General features: G+C 46.8%; 1 protein-coding gene across 1 annotated transcript in view; it reads left to right on the forward strand.

Moving 5' to 3' along the window:
- The window catches only part of LOC104490111 (chromosome unknown open reading frame, human C14orf37), a 54,619-nt gene that overhangs the window by 37,662 nt on the left and 3,851 nt on the right, over positions 1–13,106 (forward strand). The window contains exon 5 of the mRNA XM_010132358.1: positions 11,625–11,656. Coding sequence (XP_010130660.1) covers positions 11,625–11,656 — 32 coding nt within the window. The remainder of the gene's footprint in view (positions 1–11,624; positions 11,657–13,106) is intronic.

Consider the following 13,106-nt stretch of genomic DNA (forward strand, 5'->3'; position numbering starts at 1 on the left):
TGTTTTTACACAGCAGTAATAAATCACTGGAAAGTGTAAGCACACTGGAAAATCATTCTACTGCTAGTAAGATCCCACCATTTCCATGTTCTCTTCCCCTCTGGTTTGCTCTGCCCTTTGCTGGTTCCGTTTCTCCTCTTTGTTATTTCCCCAGGGCCCATTCCCATACATCTACTGTGAACATTAGAGGTGGATGGAAGTGGTTTTGGGAAAACTCACTGGCTTCATCACCTGCCTAATAAACTATTTAGTTGTTCTTCTCTGCTTCCTCAGCTGAGCAAAGATGCTTTGCTCCACAGATTTTCAACCTTCACAGCTGTGAATTTTACCATCAGTGGAGATGGGTAGTGACCATTTTGGGCTTACTGTGTAGGGTGTCCAAGTCTTGAACAACATGTCCAGGTTCACGTTGACCTTAGTAACCAGTAAGGCGTTACGTAAATTAAATGAAACAGCACCTTTTCTTGGACTCTTCATTAGCACCAAGTATGAAGTCCAGGCAGACAGGCACACATTGTAGCTGTTGGGTATCACCTCCTCCCTGGAGACGGGCTTCTCCTTGCAGCATGCGCAGTTTTCCTTCTGTTGAAGGTATCGGTGGACACTACAGGTGTGTAACATGGCAGCATACCTGGGAGTCAGCAGAGTTTCACAGCGAAGGTGAAGGCTGTTTCATCTGTTGTCCCACCTTTTGTGTTCCTTCCTGGAGCAGGAGCAAGATGAGGTTCAATTTCTGTCACAACTGCACGCTCAGAGCAGCTCTCTGACCAGCAGAATTCTTCTCTCTTTGGTCCTATATTTATTGGACAATTTGTGTCTCCTTTCAAGTGTTGGTTAAAATCTTTTCTGCATGTTCTACCTTCGAGAATAGGTAATACAGTCTGAGTGGATGCTAATGAGGCTTGAGAAGGAATATATTTGTTTTTCCTTAGTACCCTAGATACTTCGATACTTAAAATAATGGTCTTCTAAAGAGCATTTGTTTCTGAGTAAGGCCATTTTACTGTGATTTAATATTGGTGCTATATTAGTGTCTGGAGCATCACATCCAGATGGAGGTGTGGCAATAAGGGCTATTAAATTATGTAGGAAGAGGCTCTGACAAGCAACTCACAAGAGAAACAGAAAAGACCTACTAAATATTATATATTATACCCTTAATATTCCCATGGTAAGGATGCAAAATGGAATAACAGAGATTAATTTACTTGCCTGTGGTTATACAAGAAGCCAATTGCAAGGCTATTGAACCAGTGTCAGGAGCCTGAAGTCCTCATTTGGTGTTTCATCACAGGAACATTGAATCACAGTGGGAATCGATGCTCAGTTCTGGATGCTGGAGGAGTAGGATCAGATTTTTCTGTTAGCGCATACAAGCAAGTGCATTTTCCTTTTTCAGCTGACAGTGGACAGTGCTCATGTTCCTATGTATCTGCATGAAAATGAGTCTCTGAGATAATCAGATTTTATTTCTAGCATCTAATCGATGCTCAGGGCTTTGTGGTTTAATTACTATAATAACTGTTCGCTGAAAACACAGTTCAATATCTATTTTTTCCTTTAAAGGTCAACTCTATCATTTTCATTTCCAGCCATTTAGTGCTTTATTGATCCTTATGTAATTTCATGAAGACTGCTGTATCTTGCTAGCCAAAATAAAGCCCAAAACTTGAAATAAGAAAAATACATTCTTTTTTCTTTAATACCAAAATGGAAAATACCCTGTTTCAGCCTGGCTGAATTCTTCATACAGCCTCCCCGGGAAAAATGATTCTGAAAATTACATTTGCTCTTTATGGAAGGAAAAAAACAAATGAAATATCTTTGCTGAACCTGATTAATATCAGACATTAACTGAAGTACAGAGAGAGATTTTGTGTTTAGCTGCTGCTCCTTTGAAGTGTAGATAAGGATGCGGGCTCAGTCAGGAGGGCAGGAGGGTCTGTGTGGCGTCTCCTGACAGTTGAATGAGGGGGTCGAGTAGCGGCATGGAGAAATGCCCTCTCCTTTCTGCAGAAGGAAAATCATGTAGCTTCAGCCGGAGATTTGGAAGGTATTTAGTCAAATAACAGCTACTGTTGCTTGCTGCCGTCCTGCAGCAGAAATGAGATGCTGTCAGAGCAGAGGGACGCGTGAGGTCTCTCCATCTGCCGCCTCGCCGGCTTTTTCTCTTCCCGCCTATCGCAGCAAATTGACATTTAGCTTTGGTTTGCAAAAATATATCTGTCTTTCCCAGATTATGGGAAAGGGTGCTGGGTTATGGAGCGGAAAATAGCCTTGTTGAAAAACGGGCACTAAACGGTAGCATGGGACCAATTTCCATTTCCTGTTCTTTTTCTACAAATACTCGGGGTCAAATCCCACAGTTGTAGCTCAGGCAAAACCACCAGCGATTTCAGGGGGACCTGGTGCCACAAAGCATTAAAAGATCGACTTCGTATAGGTACAAAGATCCTTGAACCATTTCGGCAGCTTGTCTCTCGGCGGCATCAGGTGTCACAGCTTCCCACCCACCACAGAGCAGCTCCACGACGACGCTTATCGCACGTCGTGTTCTCTAATCCCAGAGGTGGCTTGGTCAGCTTGCCCGTGGACGGTAGGAGGAATTTCTGTGCTAGGGCTGTGTCCTCAGATGCTGTAAAGCAGGAAACAGCCAACTAAGGATCTCAGCTTTCCCTGAAGCTTTTGCAAAAATCCATCATTAAGGCTGAGATGCGCTTGCTGTGGAAGGCTGAGGCTTCCCCCGTAACTCTGCGCCTGCGCGTGGCTTGCCTGGCAGTAACAGCCTTTAAATGTGTGGGGTTTGTATTCTGTTGTGTTCCAGTTCTTGATAACTTTACCAAATCTTAACTGTTTGAGCAGAAACTTTTCTGTGGTGTTTGCCCCAGATATTTTAAGAAAATCTGAGCTAAAGGAGTTCACTTGGTCTGGGGTATGAAGAGAGGGGAAATGATTTTTTTTGCTGGAAACCTCTGAGAAAAAAACCTAATGGGCAGTTAGAAGTGGTGTTCTGCTGAGCGTACAAAATGGGGTGTTTCTTTACTCATGAGTCTTGGCTTTAAAACTTCAATACCCTGTCTAAGGGAGTTTTTGTGTGCCATTTATTTACGTACTAAATATTACTACACTAAAGCAGCAGTTGAAGAGCCACGTGCCCTTTGACAGGAAGCCTTCACCAAGTGCCTTTCTCCAGGCACTAATATATCTCTTGAAGAGTTTGTGTCAATCACTGCGCTCTGAATTCTTGTAAGCTTTTGCCATACGGATGTTTGACGCTGCCACCCCGCTGAAGTCCTCGGTTCTCCCTCCCCCAGCCCAAACCACGCTGGACTTGTGCAAGTGCCCTCCTTGCTTGCTGCAAGGACCAGGTGAGTGGTATTAACTCAGACTCTCATAACCCAGAGGATGCACTAAAAATCCTCAGAGAGCAACGAGGTGAACCCAAAACCGTCGTGAAAGCACTGCCCCGCTTTGTGCATGCTGCTTCTCTTGGAGAGGAGCTGAAGACGAAATGAAGCATGAAGACCTTCTGGCAGGCTTGGAAGCCCTTGAGATCTGAGTTTCCTGTCTGTCATGCCTCAACCAAGGGAGCCCAGAGGTTGGAGTTTTTTTACCATTTCCTATGAGACCACTCTGCATTTGCTTTTAGCTTCAGGATATGAGATCTTGCAGTCGTGGTGCATTTATATCAGAGCGGCCGTGGAATTTTAGGTCTTTTTAGGAGTTTTTAAAGTGTTTCTCTGCTTGGTTCAGTAAGGCTAATGGTGCAGAGGCTGGACTGCAGAGGGAGGGACAGAAGATAATACCGCGGTCAGAGCAGGAATCAGGCAGCTTCTGTGTGCGATCAGTCACAACATGTGTCAGTAGTAGTACTGTGTGTGCCCCGTTCCAGGTCCTCTGGCTTCACCACCCTTGTGCTTCCTCCTTCACCCATCTTGTCTCTATGCTTTGCACTTCTCCAGAGTGAAACTTCCTGTTCAAAAACACGCGGGCAGTTTGGTGCAGGAGCCTCCCCACTAAGTGAAGCATCAGAGTGGCTCCTGTGTCTGTATCCAGCAGAAGAAAAGGCTCCTTCGGAGGAAGAATCAGACCTGGAGTGGGGTGGATGACGTTGTGCAGGTGTCGGTCTCTCTCCTGGTGACTCTGGGAGTTGAAGGTAGATAGACTTTTAGTTTGGGCATCCCAGATAAGTGCCCGAAGTATGATGGGATATACCTCAAGTCTTCAGTTTTTCCCTTTCAGGTGATGACATGCGTGTTTCAGGGAGGGCTAGCCACAGGCTGGCAGCTAAGGCATCCCGTTTCTAGGAGTGCTTTATGTTCCCTGTATGGACACTGACTATGTCACGAGTGAAAGCTGGTGAACATGAACAGTTGCAGCACTCAAGAAAACCCATTGGCTAAAGCAGAGTGGGTTCTTGCTGCTGGTAAGTCTGTGTGTTGCTCCAGGAGCTGTGCCAGGGCAGAGCAGCGGAGAACCTGATCCAGCGTGTGCTCTGGCAGAGACATCGCTGTTTCCACAGGCCAGGTTTGCATTTCCTCTCCCAGAGCACACGCAGCTTTTGGACACGATGGGTCCAGTAAATGTTTGGTCGTACAACAAATTGTGACAGCCAGTCCATTGTGGTTTTAACAGCTCGAGCCTGTCTGGGATGACTTAGGGAGAAAAAGAGTTTGTCTGTGCCAACAAGTTTTTTGAGGGCACTGCAGAACGGAGCTTACAGAGAGGTGCAAAGGCAGAACGGCAGTGCCTTTGCCAGCCTCAGCAGGTGGCTGCTTGCTGCGGGCAGATCAAAGTGGAAAACAGCTTAAAAAATGCAAGGGGAGAGGAAGAGGAGAAACCTGACCTCATGCCGTGGGGAAGAAAGTGTCAGAAGGATCGGTAAGGTCAGGGAAGGAGTTAGAAGCCCTTTTTAGCTGCTGCTTTCTGGATGAGGGTGGTGAGTTGTCCTCCCCATCTCCCTTTCTCTCTGGAGAGGTTTGGGTAGGTTGTGGCAGGCGACGGTGTACAGCCAGGCTTGGGTTGTAGCTGGGCAGACGCGAAAGAGGTTGTAGTCGGTGCAGTTAATAAACCAGACAGTTGCATTGTAACTATTAAAGTTCACTTTGTGCACTCCAAGTTCACTCAACCAGAAGGTTTTTTTCCTGAAAACTACTTGGTAACTGTCAGTTTGACAGTTGTTTGGTTATCCGGCCGTTCAAGTCTTCTGGAGTTGGGCACAGAGGGAAATGCATTTGTCAAAATTCCCATCAGATGGGTACAGTTTTTCTTCTGGAGTTAAAAACACGCTGCTTTCCAGCCAAATGCCATTTTCCGTATTAGCTGTTTGTGCTAGTAAGTAAATCGGCAATTGTGGTTTTAAGGAGGAGGAGCCGATGTGGCTTTGTGCCATTAACTTGTCAGAGCTGAGCGGGTGAAGCACAAAGAATTTCTGCAAAATCATTCTCACTAGTCTCATCTGAAAGAAAGTCTCAGCTAAAAGAAAGTCTCACCTGCAAGAGAAAGGGGTGAAATCTGTAAGGTAGTAGGGCAGGTTGCTTGGGTCCTGTAGACTGATTTAAAGTAATTGATCTTTTCTTTGTTTTTTACACTTTAACCAGCTCTCCTGTGCCGGAACAAGGAGTACAGCTTGGAAATTGTGCATGGAAGTGAGGCGAGAAGAGAACTAACTATACAGTAGATGTCTTGCTCTGATGTAGGTAATGGGGAGGACAGTAAAGTCCCATTGTCTCACTGCAGAGACTTACACAGGAGCTGCTCCGGCAGCGGGGTCTCTCCCAAAGTCTAAACATCACGGATGATGTTTACTCCTCCTGAGTACCACCAGCTGCAGAGCTGGGTAGTGGGCAGAAATGGAAGACGTGAATGAATTTTTCCCAGGGAAAAAGCTGTGCTGGGCTGCATCAGCTGCAAGGTGTGGCTACGTTTCACTGTCCCGTGCCCTACACAAAGCCTCCTCACTACGTATTTACAATATCCACACTGCTGCCAATACACCAAGCTGGCCTTTTCTTGCCTTACAATAACCGTAGCTGTGGGTGGGACAAAGACCTTGTCCTGGCCAGAGGAAGGCAGAGCAAACCCGACATCATGGCAGGTGCTGCCAGTGCTCAGAAAGAGCTGCTGTCTTTGCTCCTTGGCTCCATCCTCCTTTGCCTCCACAGATCACTTGTGGTGGGGACTGTCATCTGCTGCAGTGGGGGCCTTGTCCTTAAACAGCTTCTCTGGTTCCTGAGATAGGGATGTCTCTGATTTCAGACAGACGTGAAAGCCATTAACAGGAGCTGTGAGATCAAAATCTTTTCATGGCCTGAGCATATTGGGGTGACTGATATTTTCTGATTTCCCAGAAGGAAGCTTGGTCCAGCTCTGGGCCTGTTGTGTTTAAGGAATTGCAGATGGAATTAGGGTCAGGTTACTTGAGCTCCAGATTAGTTCTTAGCCATAAAACCATCCTTCCATCCTTTTCTCTGCCCTTTGGAGAGTGTATAGGAGCTTGGGTGCCCCATTTTCACCACTGGTCAATCACTGATTGTGATTGGTAGTTATTAAAACAGAAGGTGCAGGATGTACCTTCATCAGTGTCAAGATCAAGTTCTGGAATGAAGATGTAAATCTGGATTTGAAAACACAGCAAGATGCACAGGGCAGAGGGATAATGTGCTGGTTTTGCCAAGGAAAAACAGAACTCAGATTAAAGAAAAGGAATATGATTAAAACAAGCTGATAAGATGAAATTAAAGTGACAAGATAAAGCATCAGAGCTTTAGACGGAAGTGATGGCAAAAGGGCATGAATTATTGATTGAAATCTCCTCCAGAAGATAAAGTCTTCGCATTTTCTTATCTGGGAAGGGAGAGAAAGAAAGAGAAGGGAACAGAATTATTAAGCAGCTTTATCATTGCACTGGAGTGGATAATTAGGCAATTAGGATTACTAAAAGTTGGCAAAGCATGAAGCCCAGAGGACTTGTGCTCCTGCTTGCAGAGGGTGGTGGTGGTGAGGGAAGCAGGGCAAAGCCTTTGGCGAGAGATTTGATGGTGCGTTACAGTGAGGCTTAAAGGCAGGGCCCGGCAGCTTCCCGAATGAAAGGGGGTTCAAGAGACCTGACCAATAAAGCAGAACTCATTTGAAGGTGGACAGTCCTCTGAACAGCAACAAGAAGTGAGGTTGTGAGTGAAGACCCCGGAGGAGGGTTCAGGCAAGGGGAGCACAGCTAATTACGTACATGCAGATCCACTGTTTTCCGTGGAGGGGGTGCACAGTAGCCGTGGGAGCCGCTGTGTACTAAGTGTTCTCTGTGTGTTTTCCAGATCTTGGTCCTCACGCCCCCTCTCCTTTCAGGCGAGTTGTTCATAGGAAGACTTTGCAGGGCCATAAGCTGAGGATGCTGTGAAATCCCCGAGCAGAGCACCAAGAGGTCAAAATCTTTCCCAGGAGGAAAGTGTCAGACTGTGGTTTAGATTTGCGGTAAATATGGTCTGTCGTGCTACATTAATGTCATTTTCTTTGGTCAGAAGTGACAAATACTGGATTTTTCCCTGATGTAAATCGTGCAAACGCTTCATTGCCAGAGGATCTTTCCAGCTGAACTTGGAGGCAGCTTCCAAACCTCTTCCTCTTCGATTATCCGTTGTAAATTATGGCTGATCACCCCCTCTGTAAAGCGGAGCTCTGCAAAAAACCAGATGAGCAGCTTGGGTAAGCTGGCTGAATTTGTTCTTTTTATTCTTGTAGGGGGTGCAAAGCTGTAGGACACAGTGGAAAGGAGAGGGATGGGAGCACAAGAACTGTCTCCCACAACTGGATTTACAGCATTGAGGAGTTCAGTGGTGAAAGGAGAAGTTGGGCCATCCAGTGCCACAGACCACAGATGTCACCTCTCGCCCCTTTTCTGAGCCTTCAGCCTGCATCTGGCAAAACCCGAGCTGTCCAAAACGTTTTGCTCGTGGTGCTTTTTGACTGCCTCTTTGGAGCAGGTTCCTCCAGGGGCAGGCCAGGCAGGCACCGCAGGCTGCAGCTTACCTCTGCAAATTAGCCAAGCTCGTTTAGTTGGCACCGTGGCTTCTTAATAGCTGGCTGCACATTGCGAAGGGAAAAGCTGGCGAAAAACGACTAAAAATAGCATGGTGCATCTGTAACTGTCTGAATTCATCCTGGGATGCTCTGACGCCAGTGCCAGACAACCGTGCTCCTCCTCCGTGCTCCTGACCTGCTTAATCTTAAACTATATGTTATTTAAAATTAATTTGCAGAGATGCAGACATTATGTAATCACTGAGGAAATGTCAGATTATGTATGTAATTTTCAGGAGTGCTCCACACTCGTCTCCCTGAGCTCCCCGTGAAACCAAGGGGTCAAAACTAAGCTGAGGTCGACAGTTTGGACTAGTCACCAGCCCGGAAATGCCGTGGAAGATGAGCCGGCGCTGCAAACACTTGTTGGTGATTTCCCACCCAGAGACTGCTGTCATTTGTTGAGGACATTCAGTGATCAGGGAAGGGGAAAAAAAAGGGATGGTGAAAAGTACATGGACTAGAGTATTTGTTGCTAATTAGTTGCTTGACCTCATTGACAAGTCACCTAGTGTTCTTGGAGAGCGTTGCATTTTTATGAGGAGGTGCCGTCCGCAATGTTCCTCTTCCAAGACCAAGTTCGGAATATTAATTATAGATAATGATGCATAATTAGAGTCTGAACTCCAGAATTAATGGATGGTAGCCGTTTAGCGTAGATACCGGTTCGAACTTGAAGAAGTGCTTTATCTCCAACCCACAGCCCGCAGTGTCTGCATGTGGGTAAATAATTGGAGCTGTAAGCGCTCGGTTTTAATGACAGTGGCTTGTTCTTTCCCCAAAGGTGTTGAAACAGTTTTGTGCATTAGTGACATGAGAATTGTTTGTAATTCACAGTGATCCGGTGCTCCTTGACTTGTCACGGCCCCAGCCTGACCGGCTGCAGAGCCGGCAGTCCGGGACCGTGGCTGTGGCTGCTCCTCACTCTCCGCTCCTGCCCAAGAGAGCTGGACCAGCTGCTGCCACACGCCGGTGCAGTCCTGCCCAGGTGTTGGAGGACCAGCCAGGTTTTTGATGTCCTGCTGCCTTAGCCTCCCAAATTTGGGACCACTGTTGTCCTCTAGCACAGGGCAGAGGTTGTCACCCAGCCAGCTTGTGGCTGCTTTAGAGCGTCTCTCGGAGAGGTGCCCAGTCTGGGAGAAATCATGTCGTGTTGTTTTTCCTGTGGCTTGGGTTGATTCACAAGGCATCTGACGTGCTCTACGTGGCTGAAAAGAAGGTTGGTTTAATAATAAGCAATTGCACAAATAGCAAATAAAGATTTGTACTACGCCGCCTGTGGGTCCCAACAGACATGCTGGTTTGCTTTTTTTTTTTTTTTTGGGGGAGCAGAGGGGAGTGAAGCCAGAGTATGTGTCCTGGGAAACAGGCCCACACAATAGTGTGGTTTGTTTTTTTTTTTTTTTTGGTGGAGCAGAGGGGAGTGAAGCCAGAGTATGTGTCCTGGGAAACAGGTAATAGAATATTGTCTGTCAGCCCCTGCCTCTGATTTGTCAGAAGTACTCCCGCATACTCCTGAATTAATTGCTGCTTTAGAAGCCTCATTGTTTAGCTACAAGAAAGTGGGTCAACTATTGACAAGATCACCAATCCCATGTGATTATTGTGAGAGACATGTCAAAACAGGCTTTGTGCTTAGCTTGAGTTAGGGCCAACAGAGCGTCATAGCGGCTTTAACTGGCCGTGTGCACGCACCGTGGGGACACGTGTAGCTGTCTGGATGTGCACAGAGGGCATCAGTCCAGCACTTCGAAGTGGGCACTTTGTGGTTGGGAAGCTGTGGCTGTTCCTGTGTGAGTCACTGCCACCACTGCTCCTGGCATAAGGAGTCATGAGAGTCACCTCTCTCCTCATGAGAGTCATAAGAAGGCTTTTTGGCAAGAGTTTTGGGATGAATTCCTTTGGTTTGCGATACTTGTGTTTGTAAGCAGATTTTCCCCGGTGTTTGGTCTCTGCCATGCCTGCCAGCAGTGCAGCAGTGTAGGGGCTCCTCTTGAAAGTCTACGTGGTGTTTATACGCACTGTTTGTTTCAGTGGTACATCCAGAAAGCCAGCTGAGGGGAACCATGCATTGCCTTCCTCACTGGTATTTCACCAGCAGTGGCATTCAGGGCATGCAGGCTTGGACTGGCAGGGAGGATGATGATGGCACCTTCATAAATTGAGTTTACTATGGCTTAGTCCCCGCAGGCCAGGACTAACGGTGGGAACAGTTAATAAAAGCAGACCTCTTGTCCTCTTCTAGTGCTGTGGGTGTCTGCCTCCAGGATAACTCATTTTTCTTAGCTGCCTGTCAGAGATAAGTGAGTTTCCATGTACGTGCCTGGGCCTGTTTCGTGCTTCTTCACCTCTAGGTAATCTGGAATCCTTCCCAGCTGCCGTGTACTCTTCCTGTGTTCTGTCTGAGACATAAACCCACTATTCACTGATGGCCCCACTGCTGCACCCTCCCCACGCAGTAAGGCTCTTATTTCAGAAGGGTGCTTACCCCGAGTGGTCTGTATGCATGTGCAGACTCCAATACTGGCTTTGAAGGGAGCTTCTGTAAGAAAGCAGGCTGGGACACAGGGTCTCATCCATAAACGGCGAGTTACTTTTGGGATTTAATGCGTCCTGGGACAAAAGACATTGGTGCATCCAAGAGCCTCCTTGTACCTGTAGCATTGTCCTCCTGGAGAAATGGGGATCCTTCACCAGGGCTTAAAACACAGTTGCCAAACCCTGAAAAACCCCTGATGTTTATCTGTTTAGTTAATTCTTACCTGTGAGCAGGAATTTGTTAAAATATTAGCGGATCTCTCAAAGCGTTTTGTCTCCGGTGCAGTGCAGACAAATCCCGTCACCTGCGGAGTTAACGAGTTGTGCACCTGCTGCGAAGCGCTTGTAGTTCTTGGAGATTAGCTGGTGTTTCATCCCCCAAATGAAAATACCCCCAAATACCCTTTCCATGCCAGTAAAGACTTAATTCTTGGGTATCACATTTCATGGGACTTAGATTAACCGTTAGGAAATTAAAGTCTCTGCGATGGCAGTATGGATTTACTCGGTAACACCTCAGTGCTGTCCCCGGCCTCTGGTGACTTCCCAGAGCCGGCAGTGGCTGCTTCCAGAAAAGCAGGGGAATAAAAGGCAGGATTGGCTCTTTTTTAGGCATCTCTACAGGCTGTGCCAAACAGAAGAACCTATGTGGAGGAGGCCGGTGGAAGGGGATAGCCACGCCGTCGGGTTGTCTCCTTGTCAGACGTTCCAGTGCGTGTATGAGAAGTGCTGGTGAACCCCCCCCGCCTGCAGTACTGCTGCTCATCTTCGCTCTGCAGATGGGAGCGGCACAGGCAACAGCGAGCTTCTTGCCTGCCAGCTCACTTCAAGAGTTTCTCGTTGATTTGCTGCATTTGCTCTTTTTCATGAATGAGAGAGAGGAAATCTAATGAAAAGTGTTATCAGCTTGTCAAGTTAATTAGTGTCTATTTTAATACTATCATTATCTTTTGTTGCTAATTAATATAACATAAGTAATATGATTACAGCTTTTTTGTCTTATTTTTCAGTGAGAAGCTGGATGGAGAAGCTGAAAGATAAGGTAGGAGGCTCAGTGTTTCAATTACATTAAGAGCAAAAACATTTTTACTTGCAGGAATAAATAAACTCGTCAGTGCAGTTCCTTATCTCTACAAAGACAATCGAGAATGGGCTTAACATTTTCACCAGGAGGCAAATGAATCAGATGCTGCTGCAGTGTAAATGCGCAGTACATCCCTGGTGAGTGATAACTCAAAGCAGAAGGAGGGATATTTCATAGCGTATTTGATAGAGTTCCCTGCACTAGAAAATGACCTTCTCTTCGTGCAAACCATGTTACTTTCCTTATTGCCCTCTGGTGATCCTTTTGGTGAGAGGCTGCATGAAACACCACCTTGAAGAGACCTTTTCTGCCTCCATGTGCAGGAAGAACTGCCAACTCCTGGAAGGAAAAAGAGCAAACATGGGAAAAATGAGAAGATTACAGCCCCAGATGTTTTCTTTACAGGGTTGTGGTAAGCATGAGGGCTGGGCCAGTCACCAGATGAATGAGGTGCTCTCTCTTAACCTTCCTTCCCAAAGGGGAAGAGGAAGGGAATGGACGAGAGAGAAACTTAGGCATTGGAAAAGAAAAGGAAAAGTGGCTTTAATGAAAATAATAAAAAATGATATATATTCAGATAGGTACTCTAGTGGGGCTGGATTATGGAACTAGTTTCAGGAACGCGTGGATTGGGATTGAAGGCAGAATGTACAGAGTCCTCCTGAAACAACAGACATTAAAGGAGAGGACTTGACACTGTGATCCCGCAGCTTTATTCCGAGTCTGATGTGCAGTGCAGTTATCAAGTGCAGAGCTGTCCCCATGCAGACTCATCTCGGTGTAGAGTTGTCTGTGGTATAGAGCTGTCTTGGTGTAGAATTCTCTCCGGTGTAGAGTTGTATCAGTGTAAAGTTGTCTTGGTGTGGAGTTGTCTCATAGGGTTGTCTCTGGTGTAGGGTTGTCTCTGGTGTAGGGTTGTCTCTGGTGTAGAGTTGTCTCTGGTGTTGAGTTGCCTCTGATGCAGAGTTGTCCCCCGTGTAGAGTTGTCCCTGGTGTTGAGTTGTCCCCGGTGTAGAGTTGTTTCTTGTGTAGAATTGTCTCTGGCATAGTGTCCACACTGTAGAGTTGAGCATCCAGCTCTATCTCAAACCAGGTGGTGCGTGGAATCCAGAGTTGTGCCAGCCACAGGTGGTGGCTTTTCCGTCTCTGCTGCCCTGTGCGGGGGACAGCAACACCATCCTGTAGAGATGAGGTGACAGCAGTATTTTAAATCAGGAACACTTTGTAACTCGATGGTGTTGGAAGTTCTTCAGCGGGATCAGAGTCAATAGGCAAAAAAGCCCACCACAAGAAGAGGTAACTCGAGAGAAGCTCTGGCCCCTGAGAATACATCTTTAAGCAGCTTGTCACCAGTGGTCCCAGCCACCCCACCTGACCCCCGCCTTTCCATCAAGTTTGAGTTTTGCTT

This window comes from Buceros rhinoceros, unplaced genomic scaffold, assembly GCF_000710305.1.
Source record: "Buceros rhinoceros silvestris isolate BGI_N320 unplaced genomic scaffold, ASM71030v1 scaffold4153, whole genome shotgun sequence".
Taxonomy (NCBI): Eukaryota; Metazoa; Chordata; class Aves; order Bucerotiformes; family Bucerotidae; genus Buceros; species Buceros rhinoceros.